The sequence below is a fragment of the Rhipicephalus microplus genome, chromosome 1 (assembly GCF_043290135.1).
Source record: "Rhipicephalus microplus isolate Deutch F79 chromosome 1, USDA_Rmic, whole genome shotgun sequence".
NCBI lineage: Eukaryota > Metazoa > Arthropoda > Arachnida > Ixodida > Ixodidae > Rhipicephalus > Rhipicephalus microplus.
The window spans coordinates 36,155,330-36,179,612 of record NC_134700.1 but is presented as its reverse complement, the minus strand read 5'-3'; the positions used below and the strand labels follow the sequence as shown (position 1 = coordinate 36,179,612).

The following is a 24,283-nucleotide window of genomic DNA, read 5'->3' as shown; positions in this document are numbered from 1 at the left end:
GATATAGATGGGAATACTGCCTCAACAGGCAAAATGATCATAGATATGTGTGAAAGGCATGATTTGATCTTTTGCAACAGTACTGAGAAGTGTGAAGGACAAATAACGCGGGAGGTAGGAAGGCTGCAGTCGACGATAGATTACGCACTGATGTCACATAGGATGTACGATAAGCTCAGGGGAATGCACATAGATGAAGATGGCTCCAGATGTCTGGGTAGTGATCACAAACGTATCAAGCTAAGTTTTCGAAGAGCAGTGAAAGTGGGAAGGAGACAAGATGAGCAACTACAGGAAAATTTTTATTCAGAAAGACAAATAGCAATTGCTACTAAACAAATTGAGAAAGGAATCACTGAGGATAATAAAACAGTGTGGAAATACACAAATCTAATTACACTGTTAGAGCATGAGCTTGCTAAGGCACGTGACAAGTCACCCCGGAAAAGAAGACACAAGCCCAAGAGTTGGTCGGATAAGGAAGTTAAAGAGAGCCATAGCAAAATGTCAGGAAGCCTCTAGGGAACACAGGCATGCTAAACAGCAGGGTGAACCGACAGATGATGTTGAAAGAAAATGGGACATCTTTCTAAGCTGTAGAAGAGAAGCATCCCTTCTGATCAATGAAAAGATTAAAAGAAAGGGTGCTCAGTGGCTGGCAGAAGTACATAAAAAGGACAGAAAGGCAGCTGCGAAATTTTGAAACCATCTAAACTCCCTATCAAATGAAACAAGCCAAGAGCAGAGGTTTATAACTACAGCTCAAGGTGCTAGGCTAGAAGGGGACGAAGCTATTGAATATATAAGAACAAGGATGACAGAAAAATTTCAACAAAGAAGTACCTTATGCACCACAATAGAAAAGGATGGATCAAGTGTAGCAATGGCTCCATTTTCACAACGGGAGTGGGAAAGGGCTGAGAAAAGGATTCCAAGTAGCACATCAACAGGCCCAGATGACATTCCGATTATGCTGATAAAGACATTGGGTCCGAAGACTAAACAGACTTTGAGAGAGGCAGTGAGCTGAACAATAATCGATGGTGAAGTCCCTGATGGATGGAAACTTAGCAGGATGAGCATGATCTATACAGGAAAGGGGGACAAAGCTGACATAAACAACTACCGTCCTATAACAGTGACATCAGAGGTCTACAGGCCGACGATGCAGATTTAAAGGAAAGACTGCAGGCATGGATAGAGGATGAGGGGGTGCTGGGGGAACTGCAGAACGGGTTTCGAAAACACGGGAGGTTAGAAGACAATCTGTTCTCATTGACGGAGTGCATCGAAATAGCAGAAAAAGAACTCAGGCCCCTGTGGCTAGTATTTTTTAATATCAAGGGAGCGTAGGATAGCGTGGTTCAAAAGGACTTGTGGGGAATACTGGACGCACTAGGTGCAGAAGATAGAGTCACTAATATTTAAAGGAAATTCATAAAAGTAACAAGGTAGTTTCAAAGTGGGAAAAACAGGTATCCAAACCCACAGAGGTGAAAGGGTGCTTAGGCAGGGGTGTCCTCTGTCACCCTTGTTGTTGATTACGTACCTACAAGGATTAGAGGCCAAATTAGCGGAAAGTGGACTTGGCTTCAACCTCTCTTTCGTCAAACAAGGAAAACTCGTTGATCAGGCACTACCAGCATTGATGTACACAGATGATATAGAGCTAATGGCCGACAACAAGGAAGATTAGCAGAGATTGATGGACATCTGCAGTAATGAGAGAGATAGATTAGATTTCAGATTCAGTAAGGAAAAATCAGCAGTCATGATTTTTAATGATAATGAAGGTAGTGAGCTTAAAATACAGGTCACGCTAGAGATAACAAATAAATACAAATATCTGAGCATATGAATAAGCAATGGGACCAAGCACCTAAGGGAACACGAAATATACGTGACGACTAGAGGTAACAGGAATGCAGCAGTCATGAAAAATAGGGCACTGTGGAATTACAATAGGTATGATAATATGAGAGGAATATGGAAAGGGGTCATGCTTCATGGTCTGACGTTCGGCAATGCTGTCTTGTGCATGAGATCAGAAGTTCAAGCCAGATTAGAAGTAAAGCAACGTAGAATAAATAGGCTTGCTTTAGGAGCTCACGGGAATACACCAAATCAGGGAGTACAAGGTGATATGGGATGGACATCATTTGCGGGCAGGAAAGCTAGCAGCAAGATAAAATTTATTGATTGATTGATATATAAGGTTTAACGTCCCAAAACCACTATATGATTATGAGAGATGCCGTAGTGGAGGGCTCCGGAAATTTAGACCACCTGGGGTTCTTTAACGTGCACCCAAATCTGAGCACACGGGCCTACAACATTTCCGCCTCCATCGGAAATGCAGCCGCCGCAGCCGGGATTCGAACCCGCGCCCTGCGGGTCAGCAGCCGAGTACCTTAGCCACTAGACCACCGCGGCGGGGCAGCAAGATAAAATTTGAGAAGCGATTGAGAGAAATGGGGGAGGAGCGTTGGGCTAGGAAGGTTTTCAGCTACTTGTACATGAAGAATGTCGATACAAAATGCAGGAAGCGAACCAGGAAATTGACTGGTAAATACTTAGAAAACAGCAGGTGGCCAAACCAAAAAAAACTATCGGTTAAGAAGAAAGTGAAGGAAACGGAGACTGACATGTGGAGAATTGGCATGATTAACAAGTCCGCAATAGAGATCTATCGAACTTTTAAGCAGGAAATTGCCAAGGAAAGGATCTATGATAATACCCGGGGTAGTTCTCTACTCTTTGAGGCCAGGATGGCAGTATTGCGAAACAAGACATATCAGCCCAAATACGAAGGGGTATACACGGTATGCAGTGCATGTGGAGAGGAGGAGGAAACTGCCGAACACTTGATAATGTTCTGTAAAAGACTTCACGCTATAGTTCAGGATGATGGCACAGAGTTTTTCAGAGCACTGGGGTTTAGGGACAGGGAGGGCAAAATAGACTTTATGCGGGTAGAATTAACTGGAAGAAGGTTGTCTGATTGGTGGCTAAAGTCAGGGCAAGAGTGAAAATTAAGCCCTTCACTGCAAAGTACCCGTCCTCAACTTTACTATTTAAAGGAAAAAAAAAGATAAATTTAGTGGTTAGTTCACTAAATATTACGGCCAGGCGGTGATTGCCGCCGCCCGATCTAAAGGGTGCAGCCAAGTCCATCCATCCATCCATCCGCAGCACCAGCATGCGGTGTTTTGACTTCCTAAAAGGTCCATTCGTTTCACTTGCACGTTCTGAACCAGTTCATGGAGGCACTGCCTTAGGCATCCGTTTTAAAAGTTCAAAATGGCGGCAGTGGCACCACAGTATTCGTTTCGGATAAGTGCAGCTGTCGTGCAAAGCTAGTTCACGAATTCCCTGCACCTGCTCGTGAAGTAGTGCCGAGTCCGTGCTGCGCAAGATGGATGCAGCAGACGACATAGCCGATTGCATTCATGTCTGTTTTAGCGACGTGCAACAAGTACGACAGTGAACATTTTCCGGTAGACACATGCCAAGCAATGTAAGCGGCACCGTCTTTTACGAAGCACAGCCTACACAACCCTCGAGACAATTAGCATAGGGCTTGCACGACACCTGCACTCTCGTATTCGTTTCCGCGTCTCGTCACTGCTGCGCTAGCAGAAACATCACCTGCACGAAGACAACAACCAGACAGCACCACCGTAACTAGTTCTGGAAGTGTAGGGTGAATCGAATGGACCTAAAGACTGCCCGCCCAAACATGGACAGTGCACATGTGATATAGTGCGAGCGGCTCCAAATTGTCATGTGTTTTCATGGAAAAGAAAAAATCGCGAGGCCACCTAGATGTCCGGTAGTGTCAGTTACATATCGCCATGTACAGAATTTTTGTTTTGTTTTGTTCATCACAGCGAAGCCGTTGTGAACGTCTTTCAGCCCTGCACATTTAGTGCTGCTTTCCTTGCGTGGACGCTTTGTTGCAAGCAACAGCTCATCATACATATCGCTCAATCTGTGAACAATTAAATGCCATCCGTCTCATTAGCAACAGCTACACTCACTGGATTCTTCATGATCACTTGGACGACCTGCTTGTCTGGGGATTCCATCTTGAACGACATGCCCTGGGGTTCGCACTGCGACAGCAATAATCATGAAATCGTCAGAGGCGTGCCGCGCCGGTATTCGTTTTGCGCGGTATGCTCGAGAAACAACAAAGAGCGGTATACCTGCAGGACTTTGCCGACGAGACACACCGTCTGCCTCTGGTAATTAGCGAGCAGCTTCGCATTGACACGCATGTCTCGACTGTTCACACGCCGGGTGGTTCCTCACAATGACCCTTGTTTTCGCACACAACCGCTGCCGAAGTCAAGTAGAGAAGGAAAACTGCGCCTCTGCTACCTTACGTTTGAACGCTTCTTCTACAGTGTACTAGAAGAGGCAGTGAAATGAACGAGGTGGCCGCGCCGCATCTCAGATGACTCTCCAGAGCATGACAGTAGAGACGGCGCTGTTGTCGCATGGTACTAAAGATCTCTGGAGCGTCTGCATAAGGAGCGCGCGCTCTGTAGCCTGCGAAAGTGTGTAATTGCTCGTTTTTAGCGCGTTTGATGGGTTTCTGAGCCCTTTATAAGTGGACCCACCTGCTACGCGTCATTTTGAACAAGTGAATATTCAGGCACACCGATATTTCGGTTATACATTCACTGTTTTGAGAGAATACCGACACCCACACACACACACAAATGTCAATCTTAATTTGCACGGATCCACCTAGCTTCTCACTCAAGCAGCGCTTTGAGCTGGGTTACATAATGAGTGGCTACTGGCGAACTATAAAAAGAGGAGAAGTATCAAAACTGCGATCAAATCATACGCTCGTTTTGTCAGCAGTCTCCACGATATGCAGAGTGCAGTGTTCCTCATGTGAGCCAACATGCGCTCGATGGTTTAACAAGTAAGTCGAGTACAAGTAACGCTGTTACAACATTTATATCGGTGACGACTTAGTTTTTTTATGCCAGTTTTGCGGGCGATATTAAATATTGCTTTCTGAAAGCCTTACTACATAGCGAACATATAAAAACAACACACAAACATATTTAAAAGTACCAAATGTATATATAGCTCGTCTATTAATCTGCGTAAATTCATTATAACCAGTTCTCAATTTGTATCGACATCTTAAATTGTGCTGCTTTTCGAATCTATTGGCGTAACGCCATTGCAAGCCAGCAAATGTATGACGATGTTTTGTATAAGTTTAGTTATATCATTAAGTGTTAAAATTGTACGCAGGCAGTGTGCATCTTGATTTTAGAAACTTAACTTGTATATGTACACAGTAAACACACACACACACACACACACACACACACACATATATATATATATATATATATATATATATATATATATATATATATATATATATATATATATATATATATATATATATATATATATATATATATATATATATATATATATATATATATATATATATATAAACTTCGAGAATAGTGCAGTATAGGAAACAAAACAATAAAATATTTATTTAATCCTAACAGTTTCAGCTCTGGTGGACCAGCCTTCTTCGGAGGATGTAAGTGAAATGGTACAAGTTCCCGTAGCAGAGGGTCACCCTCACAGTTTGAAGACCCTCAAAAAAAAAAAACACGAGACAAACGGGCAAACGAGGTAGCAACAGACAACAAGACGCAGAAGAAGGAGAGGAACTAGAAAGGAGCGACGGAGAGCCGCCGGGAACGAGCGGGTAATTGGCTGGCGGCGCGTCTTACCCCCCCCCCCCCCCACACACACACACACACACACGCACACGCACACACACAAGAAGCATACGACCCGCTCCAGCTTTCGGAAAATAATGGCCACGTCGGAAAGCTAATGTGCCCTCTCCCCCTCCCTCCACCTGCCCTCTCTCGCAGAAAACTGTACAACCATTCATACTGAAAATAGATGAATGGGTATTCTTGTAAAGTAAACAAAAAATTATAAAAATTAAATAATACTAAAAAAGTACTCAGAAATGAAAATAAAATCTAATAATACTAACACCCGCCGTTTGGTTAACGTAGCATCGAATTCGTTTAGTTTCACGCGCTATATTGACCAACTTACGTGTGCGACTTCACGTATGTATAAATAAATTAATTGAGTCATTGAATTTCTGTGTTTCACGAAACGACGTGGAGGCATGTCAGTCGCCCAGGGCTCTCGTTGATTCCGTGGGTAAGTGATCTGAATTTCTTTATGAAGTATGACTCCCGCTGTTCGCGCTCCCGTGTGTTCTGGAAGCCGGATTGCGTCAAAAGTACCCCGAAAAAATAATTGACAATGCAATTGAGCGCGCTCGCTCTTTGGACCGAGAATCAACAATGGGAGAAAAAGGCGGGAATAAAGATTATATAACTACAGGGGCAAATTTAATCCTCACATACTGCGCCGCCGCCCCTCGGGTGAATTCTATACTAAACCGCCACTTCAACATACTTAAACAGAGTAGTCGCCTCTCTGCCGTTTTTCAGACTCCGCCCAAGGTGGTTTACCGAAGAAATAAAAACCTGAGAGACTTACTGGTCAGGGCGAAAACACAAAAATCCGACCACCATCAGGGCTGTAGACCGTGCGGGAAACCTCGCTGCAGGGTGTGCACACACATGGTGACCACAGATACGACCGAAGCCTCCTGTTCAGACTATGTGTACAAAATTAAAGACGACCTTAACTGTGACTCAGCCAATGTGGTATACAAAATTCGCTTTGAGGTGTGCAAACAGGAATATATTGGACACACGGAAACCGCGTTCCGTTTGCGTTTCAACAACCACAGGGCACACGTAAAGGGCCTCCCCAATTCGCCATTCTCCAAACATATCAATCTTCCTGGTCACTCTTTCGAACGCGTAAGTGTCATACTCCTACAATCCGGCTTCCAGAACACACGGGAGCGCGAACAGCGGGAGTCATACTTCATAAAGAAATTCAGATCACTTACCCACGGAATCAACGAGAGCCCTGGGCGACTGACATGCCTCCGCGACGTTTCGTGAAACACAGAAATTGAATGACTCAATTAATTTATTTATACATACGTGTAGTCGCACACGTAAGTTGGTCTATATAGCGCGTGAAACTAAACGAATTCGATGCTACGTGAACCAAACGGCGTGTGTTAGTATTATTATATTTTATTTTCATTTCTGAGTATTTTTTTAGAATTATTTAATTTTTATATTTTTTGTTTACGTTTTTGTTTGTTCATACTTTACAAGAATACCCATTCATTTATTTTCAGTATGAATGGTTGTACAGTTTTCTGCAAGAGAGAGAGGTGGAGGGAGGGGGAGAGGGCACATTAGCTTTCCGACGTGGCCATTATTTTCCGAAAGCTCTGGGAGCGGGTCGTATGCTTCTTGTGTGTGTGCGTGTGTGTGTGTGTGGGGGGGGGGGGGGTAAGACGCGCCGCCAGCCAATTACCCGCTCGTTCCCGGCGGCTCTCCGTCGCTCCTTTCTAGTTCCTCTCCTTCTTCTGCTTCTTGTTGTCCGTTGCTACCTCGTTCGCCCGTTTGTCTCGTGTTTTTTTTTTTTTTTTTGAGGGTCTTCAAACTGTGAGCGTGACCCTCTGCTACGGGAACTTGTACCATTTCACTTACATCCTCCGAAGAAGGCTGGTCCACCAGCCGAAACTGTTAGGATTAAATAAATAATTTATTGTTTTGTTTCCTATACTACACGATTCGCGAAGTTTATAACTTTTATTATGGTAGCCGGAAGAAACTCTGATGATCTATTTCATCTATATATATATATATATATATATATATATATATATATATATATATATATATATATATATATATATATATATATATATATATAGTCGGCAACGTCGGTTGCGCAGCTGGTTGGTACCGCCGCAACTTACACCCCGACGGCGCGGAACTTTTACTCGTCGTACCACATCACCTGCGAAAGGATGTTCTGCGACAATTCCACGACGCTCCAACTTCTGGACATCTAGGAGTCTCCAGAACTTACGACCGCATTCGACGACGAGTATTCTGGAAGGGTCTGTACCGCTCTGTTCGCCGTTACGTCACATCTTGTGACCTCTGCCAGCGCCGAAAGAAGCCTACGACTCCCCCTGCCGGTCTTCTTCGACCTATTGAAGTTCCAGCCGAGCCATTTTATCGAGTGGGGTTGGACTTGCTAGGTCCCTTTCTTACTTCTACAGCTGGAAATAAATGGATTGCAGTGGCCACAGACTATGCCACTCGGTATGCAATCACTCGAGCGCTACCAACCAGCTGCGCAACCGACGTTGCCGACTTCCTGCTGTACGACATTATTCTCCAGCATGGCGCTCCGACTCACCTGCTCACAGACCGTGGTCGCTACTTTCTATCTCGTGTGGTTGATGACCTACTCCGATCTTGTGCTACCCGTCACAACTTCAGCACATCTTACCACCCTCAGACTAACGGCCTTACGGAGCGCCTAAACCGCACATTGACGGACATGCTTTCCATGTACGTATCTACCGACCACACTGATTGGGACATAGCTCTTCCGTTCGTAACCTTCGCCTATAACTCGTCGCGTCATGAAACAGCGGGCTACTCCCCTTTTTATCTACTCTTCGGACGTCATCCCTTACTGCCCCTCGACACACTGCTTTCATCAGACCACCCATCCTCCACTTCGTACGCTCAGGATGCGATCTCCCGGGCCCTCACGGCACGCGCGGTAGCGCGCGCTCGGTTATCGTCGTCGCAGACAGCACAGAAGTCCCTTTACGACCGTCGACATAGAGATGCCGTTTTTTCTGCGGGATCTCTTGTTCTCTTGTGGCTCCCGTCTCGACGTGTTGGCCTCAGCGAGAAACTACTATCGCGATACGCCGGGCCCTACCGAGTCATTCGTCAGGTCACACCTGTGACCTACGAGATTTCCGCTACCACAAACTCATCAGCTGCTGCTCCCAGAACGGAAGTAGTCCACGTTTCTCGTCTCAAGCCCTACAACGCTGACTCGCTCATTTAACAGGCACCGAGACGGTGCCTTACGGGCCGGGGTGATGATACGTGTATGAAACTGTCACCTAGACACAGCTGAATTGGCACCCAAATGAAGAAGACGATAACGTGGTTGTAGTGGGTTGGACTCTAGAGTTTTTCCCGTTGGCCTGCATGACTGTGCGCTCTTTAAGCCGTTAGCAAGACCAGCTCTCGGTGAATAAATCTTCCCCGTAACAATATGTATGTATATTTATATTTATATACACAAGAGTACACGCATTTAAGTCACAAGTCACCGCCTCATTAACATTATCCATGCAATGCACTTTAGCCCAGCTACTATTTTTAGCCGGTGCATTTCTCGTTCGACTACGTTGGACTTGAACTAGTTTTATAACGTCATACTGTCGAAAATGCTAAGTTTACAGTACGCATTTGTACATGGACACGCGGTATTCAGCTTCGCCAACTGTAAACCTTCGGCGCAAGGCTAGAACCCAGAATTTTTTTTTAGGGGGGGGGGGGGGGTCGGGGGGGTGTGCAGCAGAACGACTAACTTTAGCAATTGGTGGTCGCAGTTATTGCGTGTAAATATCTTAGTATACCCAAAAAAGTTAAATTACGAAAATATTGCGTGGTGTTGGGGGTTCAAGTTCCCTTCCTCTCCCCTCCCTACAAACAACCTTCTGGTTCTGCGTGCGTTTGAAACGATATTTTAGATGCGGAGCATCTTATACTCGCGCCTTGTAGTGCGCCGTCCGCGCCGTCCGCGCCGTCCGCACCGCTTCTCGAACATTGGACAGCTGACGCGCGCGCATGCGCCGTCGCGCCGTCGCCCACTCTTCCACCATCTGTGCATCCCTTCCTCCTCACACACCGCGCGCGCTTCACTCCTCCACTATCTGTGCACCCTTCCTCCTCTACACACCGCGTTCGACATCTACAATTCTCCTGATTCTCCAGTGGACGCGCATGTGGCGTCGCGCTTCGAGAACATTCAACAGCTGACAGTGCATGCGCCGTCGTGCTGTATATATACTCAAGGTCGGCGCTCGCTCGCTCAGTTGCCGCTCGTCGACGTCCCTTCGACCAGCGCCGCCCTTTCGCATACGTGTGTACGTGTTCTCTCATTTAACACCCCCTCCTACAACCACGTTAACCAATTTAGCCATCGACCCAAGTAAGTCGCAATTTAACACCCCATTTCACAACCACGTTAACCAATTTAGCCTTCGACCCAAGTAAGTCGCACTTTAACGCCCCGTTAACCAATTATATGGTCCGCATCCTCCTCAGTGTTCCCCCGAGGGAAGCTGCCGGCAATTTTTTTTTTTAATATCACAGCTTTCTGAGCGCCACTAACTTCCAATAAGTGGGCTCAGTTATTTCGTATATTGTAGACACCTAACCAACGAAGAAAGAGTTAGACAGAAGAAGTCAGTATAAGGCGCGCCCTTTCTTATTTATTTTCGATCTTTCACAAAGCCATTTATAGAGCTCAGATTTAGTAGATAGGCGTATCATACTTCAAGGGCTATGGCATTGCGTGCTCGACATGAATGATAGGGAGGTACGAAAAAATCTGTATAAAGAAAGCGCGACGAAGGAGCCGAAGCGCATATCAGTTCCTGCATGCGGTGCACAGCTCGTTCAGTATGGATGAATGGATGGATTGATGGATGGATGTGGCTGTACCCTTTAGATTGGGCGGCGGCTAACGCCACCTAGCCGCATTATTAGGGAACTAACCACAAGATTTTTCTCTTTTTTTTTCTTTTAAATAGTGAAATTGAGGACTGGTACTTTGCAGTGAAGGGTTTAATTTTCCCTCGTGCCTTGACTTTAGCCACTAATCAGATAACCTTCTTCAAGGTAATTCTACCCACTCAAAGTCTGTTTTCCCCTCCCTGTCTCTCAGCCCAAGTGCTTTGAAAAACTCTGCGCCATCGTCCTGAACTATAGGTTGAAGCCCTTTACAGAACATTATCAAGTGTTTGGCAGTTTCCTCTTCCTCTCCACCTGCACTGCTTACCGTGTCTACCCCTTCGTATTTGGCCCGATATGTCTTGATTCGCAATACTCGCGTCCTGGCCTCAAACAGTAGAGAACTCCCCTGGGTATTATCACAGATCCTTTCCTTGGCGATTTCCTGCTTAAAAGTTCGATAGATTCTAGGATGGACTTGTTAATCATGCCCATTCTCCACATGTCAGTCTCCGTTTCCTTCACTTTGTTCTAAACCGATAGTTCTTTTTGGTTTGTCCACCTGCTGTTTTCTAAGCATTTACCAGTCAATTTCCTGGTTCACTTCTTCCATTTTGTATCAACATTCTTCATGTACAAGTAGCTGAAAACCTTCGTAGCCCAACGCTCCTCCTCCATTTCTCTCAATCGCTTCTCAAATTTTATCTTGCTGCTAGCTTCCCTGATCCCATATCACCTTGTACTCCCTGATTTGCTGTATTCCTGTGAGCGCCTAAAGCAAGCCTACCTATTCCATGTTGCTTAATTTCTAATCTTGCTTGAACTTCTGATCTCATCCACAAGACCGCATTGCCGAACGTCAGACCAGGAACCATTACCCATTTCCATATCCCTCTCGACACATCATACCTATTGTAATTCCACAGTGCCCTGTTTTTCATGACTGCTGCATTCCTGTTACCTTTAGTCGTCACGTATATTTCGTCTTCCCTTAGGTACTCGGTCCCAATGCTTATCCATACGCCCAGATATTTGCATTTATCTGTTTTCTCTAGCGCGACCTCCTATATTTTAAGTTCACTACCTTCATTATCATTAAAAACCATGACTGCTGATTTTTTTTTTACTGAATCTGAAATCTCATCTATCTCCCTCATTACTGCAGATGTCCATCAATCTCTGCAAATCTTCCTTATTGTCGGCCATTAGCACTATATCATCTGCATACATTAATGCTGGTAGTGCCTGATCAATGAGTTTTCCTTGATTGACGAAAAAGAGGTTGAAACCAAGTCCACTTCCCGCTAATTTGGCCTCTAATCCTTGTAGGTACGTAATCAACAACAAGGGTGACAGAGGACACCCCTGCCTAAGCACCCTTTCACCTCTGTGGGTTTGGATACCTGTTTTTCCCACTTTGAAACTACCTTGTTACTTTTATGAATTTCCTTTAAATATTAGTGACTCTATCTTCTACACCTAGTGCGTCCAGTATTCCCCACAAGTCCTTTTGAACCACGCTATCCTACGCTCCCTTGATATTAAAAAATACTAGCCACAGGGGCCTGAGTTCTTTTTCTGCTATTTCGATGCACTCCGTCAATGAGAACAGATTGTCTTCTAACCTCCCGTGTTTTCGAAACCCGTTCTGCAGTTCCCCCAGCACCCCCTCATCCTCTATCCATGCCTGCAGTCTTTCCTTTAAATCTGCATCGTCGGCCTGTAGACCTCTGATGTCACTGTTATAGGACGGTAGTTGTTTATGTCAGCTTTGTCCCCCTTTCCTGTATAGATCATGCTCATCCTGCTAAGTTTCCATCCATCAAGGACTTCACCATCGATTATTGTTCAGCTCACTGCCTCTCTCAAAGTCTGTTTAGTCTTCGGACCCAATGTCTTTATCAGCATAATCGGAATGTCATCTGGGCCTGTTGATGTGCTACTTGGAATCCTCTTCTCAGCCCTTTCCCACTCCCGTTGTGAAAATGGAGCCATTGCTACACTTGATCCATCCTTTTCTATTGTGGTGCATAAGGTACTTCTTTGTTGAAATTTTTCTGTCATCCTTGTTCTTATATATTCAATAGCTTCGTCCCCTTCTAGCCTAGCACCTTGAGCTGTAGTTATAAACCTCTGCTCTTGGCTTGTTTCATTTGATAGGGAGTTTAGATGGTTTCAAAATTTCGCAGCTGCCTTTCTGTCCTTTTTATGTACTTCTGCCAGCCACTGAGCACCCTTTCTTTTAATCTTTTCATTGATCAGAAGGGATGCTTCTCTTCTACAGCTTAGAAAAATGTCCCATTTTCTTTCAACATCATCTGTCGGTTCACCCTGCTGTTTAGCATGCCTGTGTTCCCTAGAGGCTTCCTGACATTTTGCTATGGCTCTCTTTAACTTCCTTATCCGACCAACTCTTGGGCTTGTGTCTTCTTTTCCGGGGTGACTTGTCACGTGCCTTAGCAACCTCTAGCCCAAACAGTCTAATTAGATTTGTGTATGTTCACACTGTTTTATTATCCTCATTGATCACTTTCTCAATTTGTTTAGTAGCAATTTCTATTTGCCTTTCTGAATGAAAATTTTCCTGTAGGTGCTCATTTTGTATCTTTTCCACTTTCACTGCTCTTCCAAAACTTAGCTTGATACGTTTGTGATCAGTACCCAGACTTCTGGAGCCCCCTTCATCTATGGGCATTCCCCTGAGCTTATCATACATCCTATATGACATCAGTGCGTAATCTATTGTGGACTGCAGCCGTCCTATCTCCCATGTTATTTGCCTTTCAGACTTCTCAGTACTGTTGAAAATGACCAAATCATGCTTTTCACACATATCTATGATCATTTTGCCTGTTGAGTCAGTATACCCATCTATATCTTCTATGTGCGCATTCATACCTCCTAGTATAAATATCTCGCACTGCTCCTAATTCCTCAAGGTCTTCTGATATACACTCGACCATTGCCTGGTGTAATCTGGGTTACTGCTAGTTCTTATAGTATTAAGGTCGTGGTTGTCTCGGCTACTGTACAGATCTCTGTAAAACTCCTCCGCTATTTTAACTATCCTATCCATATTGGTAGTTATTTTGCCTTCTTTGTCCCTTAGTGCATACATCCGACTTTTGCCTATCCCAAGTTTCCTCTTCAATGCTTTGACACTTCCTCCGTTTTTCAGAGCGTGTTCGATTCTCTCCATGTTATACCTTCTTACATCGCATACCTTACGTCTATTAATCAACTTCGAAAGCTCTGCCAGTTCTATTTTGTCTGTTGTACTTGACACTTTCATGATTTGACGCTTCTTAATTAGGTTCTTCGTTTCTTGGGAAAGCTTGCCAGTGTCCTGTCTAACTACCCGGCCTCCAACTTCCACTGCACACTCCGTAATGATACTCGTCAGATTATCATTCATTGTATCTACGCTAAGGTTGGTTTCCTCACTAAGAGCCGAATACCTGTTCTGCAGCCACACTCTGAATTCCTGTACTTTCCCTCTCAGTGCTAGCTGGTTGATTGGCTTCTTGCGTATCAGTTTCTGTCGTTCCTTCTTCAAGTCTAGGTGAATTCGAGACCGTACCATTCTATGGTCACTGCATCGTACCTTGCCAATCACTTCCACATCCTTAACGATTCCAGGGTGTGCACTCATTATAAAGTCTATTTCGTTCTTATTTTCGCCATTAGGGCTCCTCCATGTCCACTTGCGGTTTTCTCGTTTTCGGTAGAAGGTATTCAAAATCCGTAAATTATTGCGTTCTGCGAATTCTACTAGTAGCTCTCCTCTGGCGTTTCTAGCACCGATGCCATAATCTCCTACTGCCTGGTCTCCAGCCTGCTTCTTCCCTACCTTTGCATTAAAGTCGCCCATCACCATAGTATACTGTGTTTTTACCTTACTCATTGCCGATTCCACGTCTTCATAGAAGCTTTCAACTGAAGCGTCATCATGGCTGGATGTAGGCGCGTAAGCCTGTACTACCTTCATTTTGTATCTTTTATTCAGTTTAATTACGATACCTGCCACCCTTTCATTAATGCTATAGTATTCCTCTATGTTGCCAGCTATGTTTCTGTGAATTAGGAACCCCACTCCCAGTAATGATAGAAGAAGTCAGAAAAGCTTTGGAGAGCATGCAAAGGGGCAAAGCTGCTGGTGAGGATCAGGTAACATCAGATTTGCTGAAAGATGGAGGACAGATTGTGTTAGAAAAACTAGCCACCCTGTTTACGAGGTGTCTCCTGACGGGAAGAGTGCCAGAGTCTTGGAAGAACGCTAACATCATCTTAATACATAAGAAAGGAGATGACAAGGACTTGAAGAATTACAGGCCGATCAGCTTGCTCTCTGTAGTATACAAGCTATTTACAAAGGTAATTGCTAACAGAGTAAAGAAAACATTAGAATTCAATCAACCAAAGGAACAAGCAGGATTTCGAACAGGCTACTCAACAATTGACCACATTCATACTATCAATCAGGTAATAGAGAAATGCTCAGAGTATAACCAACCACTATACATAGCCTTCATAGATTACGAGAAGGCGTTTGATTCAGTAGAAATATCAGCCGTCATGCAAACACTGCGGAATCAGGGCGTAGATGAAGTATATATAAACATTGTGGAAGAAATCTACAGGGGATCAACTGCTACCATAGTGCTTCATAAAGAAAGCAACAGAATACCAATCAAGAAGGGTGTAAGGCAGGGGGACACAATTTCCCCAATGCTATTTACCGCGTGCTTACACGAGGTTTTCAGAAGCCTAGAATGGGAGCAGTTAGGGATAAGAGTCAATGGAGAATACCTTAGTAACCTGCGCTTCGCCGATGACATTGCATTGCTGAGTAACTCGGGGGACGAATTGCAACTCATGATTACGGAGTTAGACAAGGAGAGCAGAAAGGTGGGTCTTAAAATTAATCTGCAGAAAACGAAAGTAATGTACAACAACCTCAGCAAGGAGCTGCGCTTCGAGATAGGTAATAGTGCACTTGAAGTTGTAAAAGACTATGTCTACTTAGGGCAGGTAATAACCGCAGAGCCGAACCACGAGATTGAAGTAACTAGAAGAATAAGAATGGGGTGGAGCACATTCGGCAAGCACTCTCAAATTATGACAGGTAGATTGCCACTATCCCTCAAGAGGAAGGTATATAACAGCTGTATCTTGCCGGTACTTAGCTACGGAGCAGAAACCTGGAGACTTACAAAGAGGGTTCAGCTTAAATTGAGGACGACGCAGCGAGCAATGGAAAGAAAAATGGTAGGTGTAACCTTAAGAGACAAGAAGAGAGCAGAGTGGATTAGGGAACAAACGGGGGTTAAGGATATCATAGCTGAAATCAAGATGAAAAAATGGACATGGGCAGGGCATGTAGCGCGTAGACAGGATAACCGCTGGTCATTAAGGGTAACTGACTGGATTCCCAGAGAAGGGAAGCGGGTTAGGGGGAGACAGAAGGTTAGGTGGTCAGATGAGATTAAGAAGTTTGCGGGTATAAATAGGCAGCAGCAAGCACAGGACCGGGTTAACTGGCGGAACATGGGAGAGGCCTTTGTCCTGCAGTGGATGTAGTCAGGCTGATGATGATGATGATGATTGCCTGGTATTCCTCTCTGGCCTTGGCTCCCAACCACAAGTACACCAAACCAAAGAATGTCATTTGCCCTGCCACTTTCCCTTTTAGCTATATATGTTCCTTGCACTACTGCTTGGCCCTTTACCAGTCTGTACTTCTATGAATGAATGCCTCAATACCACTCCTATTTCTGCTGCCTTCTGTTCTATTGCAATATTTCCATACGTAGTCCGGATTGCAAGGTGGTTGCTCCATGTCCCGAAGGTGTGTCTCCGCAACCCCATGTCCCATCAGTGCCTCCTGCCTCAACTGCTATTCTATCTCTTCCCACTTTAACCTATTCCTGCCACCCTGAATGTTAATATAGCCTATGTTAGACTTAGCTCGGCCCTTGTGTTTACGTTGATTTCTTCTCCCATGGCCTTCGTGTGGCTCGAATATTTGTGCCCCTTTAGACCCATCTTTGGCAACACTGTTGACCTCAGAGCTCTGGGCCCCCCTAAAAAAGCTGTGGCTTGACGACCCATCCTATTGCCCACCCTCCTGCCCGTCGCACCACTGTAGTGAATGCCATCCTGTGCAAAGGGGTGAGCGCTGAGCTCGTACACGTCTTGGTTCACCTCCATTACGCTGTATCCGAGTTGCCGGCTCATACCCTTGATTACACAATGGCCTCCACTACCCTCCTTTCAATCCCACGAGACTGCCCCCAGACCTCTGGGACTGTGCATATGGTCACATGCACACTCCCAGAGGCTTCTTGGAGCTTACTCATTCCATCCTTTAACTGTCTTTGAAAGTTCTTATCCTTGACGTTCAACACATCATTGAGCCCAGCATGAATAATGACGAGATTTTCGCCCTCCATGCTGTCCTCTACAACCTCCTAAGCTTTGGCCAGTGCATCCATCATTGCCTTCCCTGACTGGGCCTCCACCCTCACTTCCCATCTTCCTTCACTGTCTTGAAGACGCCATTCCTAACCCTGGCCACGTTAGAGTCCCCCACCACCAGGACCCTTCTTTGCTACAATCGCTGGCTTCCTGTTTGTGATGGGGCCCCTGTTTGCTTCACCTGTTTCTCTCTCTGCCGTCTGTCCTGTGTTCCTGCCCTGCTGGAAGACCGAGCTGTATGTTCTCGGAGCCTCCGTGCTGTGGCCAGACACTGCGGCCCCCTGACCTCCCTTCTCACCTGTTCCTTCCCGCCTGTCACCTTCTCCGCTACCCATGCCTTCCGTGTCACACCGCTCTGTGCCGGGGCAAAGCACCATTAGCTCCTTTACCCGCTGCTTGAGCCTTGGTCCGCCCTTCCCGTTATTTTCGAAGGTCACCCTTCATTTGCTCTAATAGGCTGGCGGTAGCCTCCTCCCGCTCACGAAACGTTCCAAGCTGTTCTTGCAGTTCTATCCTCTGCTCGCGTTCCGCCCTAAGCTCCCCCTAAAGCCCCTTGATGGTAGCCTCCGTGCGCTGCACGGCCGTCTTCAGTGCCTCGCACAGCCTCACACGAAGCTCGCCTTCTGTGCGTCGGCCGAGCTCGCGAATGCTGTCTCATCTAAGTAACACCAGCGCTTGCATTCTTCGCTTTGCACCAGCTCACTATCGCTCGCGGTTTTCCTAGCCTCTTTAGCCATCGCCTGCCCGACCATTGGACCGAGCGCCCGACAGCCCTACGTTCCACCCTAATGCCACTATCCAGCCGCCTCCGTTAACTCTCCTACCTCAACAACTGCTTGAAGCTGCCGCTACACCGCACACATACGTGTTCAATTTCGCTAGTAGCCTCTCGCTAAGTCCCCTTTGTGTTCGGCTCTAGCTGTTTAACAACTAACCGGGCGCCCCGAACTTCTTCGAAATAGCCGCCTACACCGTTCACGTGGTCACCGTCACTACAACGTTGCCCCTGTCCCACACCTACGATACTCGCAACGCTAATTATTCATTAGGAGACAAAAATTAATAATGGTGTTCACAAACACAAAGAAATGAAGAGAAACTTGTCTCTCATTGCGCGCTGCTTCTGCATCAACTGATCTCGCAGAACCTTGCACGACCTTGAATTTGCCGAATAGGCGGAGCGCAGGAAAACACGTCCGCACACTCTGCACGGCAGTGTTTCGGTTCACCCGGTTGCGCATTTTTAATCTGCAGTATGCTCAATGCATGGCAACCACAGCGGCGCGCTATTGGTCACGCTCTCGCAGGGACGCCGCCGCGACGTGCGCCTAGCAACGGCCGCCGCACGTACCTCATGACAAAATACTCTCGTTCTCGGAGTGCGCCCTGAAGGAATCCCTAATGGCCGTTCCTTTTAGTACAACTTGTACAAGATGCTCCAAAATCAGCTTGTACAAACACTTGTTTATTTTCACACTCATGCTAAACATAACCTGGTTATCAGAAGCGCATTTCTGCACCATAAATCACGAAATGACTGCAGATTTGGATGTACAAACGCCACGTGAGTCTTCCGCGAGTGTACGCAGATGCCGTATTTACATACTGCCATCTTTTTCTGCACTTTGCTGTTGATGTCGATGATGATGCCAATGCTTTAATTTTCAGACTTTCAAACTTTTACCTGCAAACGTTCACAATGATCTTTAACATTATAAAATGTTTTATTTTATTACTTACTACTGTTCATAATTTTGTGTAGCATTTCAAAAATGTATACGTAACATAAAAGAAATTTTGTTTTTTACACTTACACAAGCTTTGGAGTCAAAATCTGAGTTAAGATAAATCAACACAAAAACAACATGGGCACCTTAAAACGGTGCGTTCGCAGTGCGTGGTTGCTTTTTTTACAGACCTCCGTGTTTCGTAATGTCTAAGGCGCCTACTGCCATTGACAACTTGTGTTTTCTCGCTCGGCCACGACTAACGGCGAAAAGGCTCTAGCATTGATACAGACGTCCTGCAAAATAACGGCTCAATCAGGTTACTGTAGCCAGGTCGTCTGCAGCTCAGTGGAGTATGTCTTCAGTCACTTTCACTGTCACTGCCCAGCGTATATTTTATGCGTGCATTTTGGTTCTGACTTAACATTTTTCTTCTAGCTGCTTTGATGCTGCCATGTTTTTTTTTCTTTTTTGCTGCTGCTTCTGCCATTTTTGCATTGTGGTTATGTAAGTTTGTAGTGATTGGAACTGTTTACCAGCCACCAAGTGAAGATGACCGTTGCATATTGGCAATCACGGACTATATTGTTAAGCAGAGACTTCTTGACAGCAAACTGATTCTATGCGGGGACTTCAATGTACCCCACATTAACTGGGAGTCCTTCACCACGACCGGCCGTGACAAAGTTCTCTGTAATTCAATGATTGACTTCGCTGTATTCCATGATTTTACTCAAGTTGTTCAAAGTCCCACCAGAGGTGATTCAATCCTGGACCTTGTTTTCGTTACAGCTGACCTATTGAATGATGATTCAGAGTGCGAGGTTGTAGAAATTATCTCGGATCACAATGCAGTCTTTGTCCGATTTTCTATTCACTACGAACTTAAGAAACCAGAATACAAATTTCTTACTGATTTTTCACGTGCCAACGATGAAGGCGTACTTTCCCTGCTAGCAGATTCTTATGCAAGTTTTCTTCTTTCCAGCAACAGTTGTGGTGTAAATGAGTTGGTGGAGCACTTTGGCACGATTGTGTTCGACTGCATATCTAAATTCGTGCCAAATAAATGCGTGAAGCGCCATCCTAAACACCCATGGTATAACCGAGAAATAATACAGTTTATTCGCCGCATAAAGCGACTACGTCGCCGATGCCGCTCCAATCCAAACTACCAATTCACTTTGTGTACGTTAAAGGCAACACTCAAAAATAAAATACATGAAGCTAGAGATTTCTATTACAATAACATGCTGTCAACGTTCATCAAGGAAAATCTGACCAAGTTTTGGAAGACAATTAATCCATCCTCCAGGAGAACCCGCTCTTTCATTAATGGAAACGAAATATGTCCAGATGCTCAGACGATTTCGGAGGCCTTCAATAGTTCTTTCAAGTCTGTTTTTACCGCTGATAACGGCAATGTTCCTTCTTTTGTCTCACCCTCTGTATCGGCAGCTATTTCGGATATTGAGTTAAGTTGCTCTGGAGTTCGTAATCTATTGCTCAACATAGATATTACTAAAAGTGCTAGCCCGGACAGTATCCCTAACGCTTTTCTGAAAAGGTATTCTGAATGGTGTGCACGATACCTCATAATTATATTCCAGAAATCGCTTGACTCCGGACGGGTCCCACGAATTTGGAAGATCGCTAATGTTGTTCCTATTTTCAAATCGGGTAAGAAGGAAATAATTTCTAACTACAGACCAATTTCATTATTATCCACGTGCTGCAAGCAACTCGAGCACATCATTCACAAGCACATTATTCAATACTTAACTGACAACAATATCCTTTCAGAGCATCAGCATGGTTTCTGCAGTGGTTTTTCGACCGTCACACAAGTGATCGAATTTACACACGACATTGCCTCATCCCTTAATAACCACGAACAAGTCGATGCCATTTTTATTGATTACTGCAAAGCTTTTGACAAGGTATGTCATAAAAAACTTCTGCTCAAACTTTGTAACTTTCTTACAGACCCAAATGCTGACAAATTACTTGATTGGATTACAGATTGTTTGTACCTGAGGAGTCAGTTTGTTCGGTACAACCATGAACAGTCGTCACAAGCTCATATTTCTTCAGGTGTTCCACAAGGCTCTGTCTTGGGACCCCTTTTGTTCATAATTTACATTAACAATGTCACTCAGGTTGTCATTAACACTCCTGTTAAGCTTCGTCTATACGCCGATGACTGTGTATTGTATTCCAATATACGTAGCGTCACTGACCAAGTTTTGTTGAATGATGTGTTTTCTTCCTTTTGCGAATAGAGTAGAACTTGGCAAATGGAGCTTAATTTTCAAAAGACTGTGACAATAACTTTTACAAATAAAAAGGAGCCATTGCAATTTAGATATGGCGACTTCAATCACACACTGGAAAAAGTTCAGGAATTTAAGTATCTTGGTGTTGTATTCTCTCCAAACTTGAAGTGGCACAAACACATCGACTTTATTTCTGCAAAATCGCTTAAGAAATTAGGTTACTTAAGAAGAACGCTAAAGGACGCCGCAAAAGAATGCAAGCTTATAGCCTTCAAATCACTGGTCAGGCCTCTTCTTGAATATGCGTCTGTTGTGTGGTCACCACATCTTGCAATTGACATAAATAAACTTGAGGCCACCCAGCAAAAAGCGATTAGATTCATTTTTAACCGTTATGACCGTGATTTCTCCCCTTCTGAGCACTACCATGCTTTATCGCTAAATTGTTTAGAACACAGACGTATGTGTGATCGAATTACCACGCTACATAACATCGTGCACAATTCCGTCCGCATAGCCACACCCATTTCGTTCACCAATCATCCTACCCAGGTGACTCGCCGATACGATCCGTTGAACATTGTGCCATTCAAATGTTTTATTGACTGTTATAAATACTCTTTTTTTCCGTGGACAGTTGACACTTGGAATAATCTGGACACTACTTTGAAACGACTACCGCATGCACTGTTTGTTGAACAAGTGTCCAATTATGTAAATTGATGTTCTTAATTTTGCTTTTGTTCCTTTCGTTTGATCATTTATTGTTTGTTGAACAGGTGTCTAATTATGCAATTTTATGTTTTTTTTTATTTGTGCTGTTTTTGTTCGTTTATTGTAACCACTCCTGCAATGTCTCAAACATGAGACAGCAGTATCTGTAAATAAATGAAATATATAAATAAACTCTCTCTTTCTTATTGACTAACGTTGTTAGCTCAACAAATTTCATTTTATGCATTCATTTTGTCAACTTCATGTGTCGCTTCTATTAAGCTCTTTCTAGTTGGGAAGAATTTAGTTCGCTTCTTACCTCTGTGCACCATTGCTCCTACAGAAACCATTCCATTTCGTTCGTTCTCTCTATGTTGTTGTAATATCCGTTTTCTAGTACATGGTACTATTTTTTAAGGGCTATCCTGGATTCACGCTAGTCGATCTCGGCAAATAGTTCTTGCCCTAATTTTACCTAAGTAGGCCAGTTTCTTAGTGGTTATAACAAATAACCTTTATCTTAGTTGGCATGGCTTCAGAAAAGGTTATTCATGTGACACTAAGTTATTTAGGTTCATGACTAATATTCACTTTAATCTAGACACAAACGATCGAAAGAATTGCCCCCTCTTTGATTTCGCTGTAAGTTCGATACTCAAACTAATTACCATTTGATTTTTATATTGTCTGTCCTTTGTATTCCTTCATTACCACCATCTTCGCTACAAAAGCTTTCATTCTTGGTGGTCAGTTACATCTCGTCTAATGTTTTCGACATCACCTGCAGTGTTGCCCAAGGCAGTGTGCTAAGTCGGTTACTCTTTCTAATATACATTGAAGGGGCCCTGCAACACTTTTGAAATGGATGTCACTGTTGGTCATGATGCCTCACAAATCACATGCCAAAATATTTTTTAAAATATGCCGATTACAAGCGGAGTTCGAGGAATTTGCTGAATACTTCAAGTGGTTTCTCTTTTCGTACAAGCGAGTGCACTGAAGGTAACTTGGGTAGGGACACAAGGGGGCAAAAAGATGCACCCTTTTGTCAGTGCACGTCATGACCTTGAGCACTTTCCTTTTTTCTCAGAACGCATGGCTACTTTCAGGGTGAGCACAAGCGCTGGCACATGGCAGCAGTTGCAGTGCCCACAGTATTTGCACAGCTTATGATGCTTAAATCAGTCAATGGCTGTGAACTCGGGTATGACATAGTAATCCAAGTATAAGGCATCACCTGTAGAGAGACGAGGGAGAAATTGCTGGCTGACTTTGAGAATTAATTGTGAATTTTAGACTGCATGCTGCGCTCTAATGTTTGGCTTATGTGCTTTTGGGAGCTGCGACTACCGATCAGCAGTGTTTTCTGACAATGCTAAAAAAAGTGTTGCAGGATCCCTTTAAGGACTTACCCGCCGACCTTTCATCCTAGATTTAGTTACATGACAACAAGTCTATCAACTATTGCAGCATTAATTTATGGGCTAGTTTTTCTTTCTCTTTTTTGATAATCATTTCATTTCATTTCTCAAATGACCTTAACCTGATGTTCAGGTAGAGTGCGACTCGGCAGAACTCACTCATTGTACGATTAACAATACCATTATTTCAGCTGCCCCTATATAGAAATAAATATCTTTGTGTTTACCTTTCATCAGATTTAGCCTATACTATGGCGTGTAGCAGCTATCTCAGCAAAAGCTTCTCTATCTGCAGGTTACCTCCACAGAAACTTGTGCAATGCATCTTCTAATGTATATGCATTATTATATCTTATCTTTACCCACATTTAGAGTATGCTTCATCTACATGGTCACCATAACGAGATTATCTAGTCTATATGTTGGAAGCCATTACAAATAGGGCAGGCAGATTCACCTACAATAAAACATGACATTGACATGACACCATAGAGTTTCCTAAATATACACTAGAGGGAACTCTGGCGATAGTGTCTATGGGAACTACCATGCATGGCGGATCAGCGAGCAAGGAATGATGCGTAGTACACGGGTTCGTCTAATCTTCATACTTCTGGATTCGTGCGTATTCGTGTGGCTTGGAGCTGTCTTCTCACAAAACAAAAATCGGCAAATATTCAGTGATGGCACTTCACCACCTTATTCTTCTAGACTTACCATTTCAAATCAGGTCATGAAGTTCAAAAAAGTTTGTTCTTTTCTTTGAAACAAAACCGAAACCAGCAATAAATGAAGCCACAAGTGGGGTTCGCCACCCGCAAGTACGAAGAGTAGGCAAATCTATGTACTACCCATCATTCCCAGGGTCGCTGAATAATCACAGTGCCAGAGTCCCCTCTAGTTAATTTTAGTAAACTACGCATGACATGGCCCAGCCACAT

General features: G+C 44.3%; 1 protein-coding gene across 2 annotated transcripts in view; it reads right to left on the bottom strand.

The window, feature by feature from the left end:
• The window catches only part of LOC119178071 (replication protein A 14 kDa subunit), a 105,701-nt gene extending 101,274 nt beyond the window's left edge, over window positions 1–4,427 (bottom strand). Inside the window, exons 1-2 of one of the 2 annotated variants that reach the window (XR_005110633.2) lie at window positions 4,209–4,427; window positions 4,041–4,115 (exon numbers count right to left, since the gene is read on the bottom strand). Coding sequence is in view for 1 of the 2 variants with exons in the window: in XM_037429234.2 (XP_037285131.1) it covers window positions 4,041–4,115; window positions 4,209–4,280 (147 nt within the window). In the remaining variant the exon portion in view is untranslated. The remainder of the gene's footprint in view (window positions 1–4,040; window positions 4,116–4,208) is intronic. The other variant, XM_037429234.2, reaches the window with a different exon arrangement.
• Between the last annotated feature and the right edge of the window lie 19,856 nt (window positions 4,428–24,283).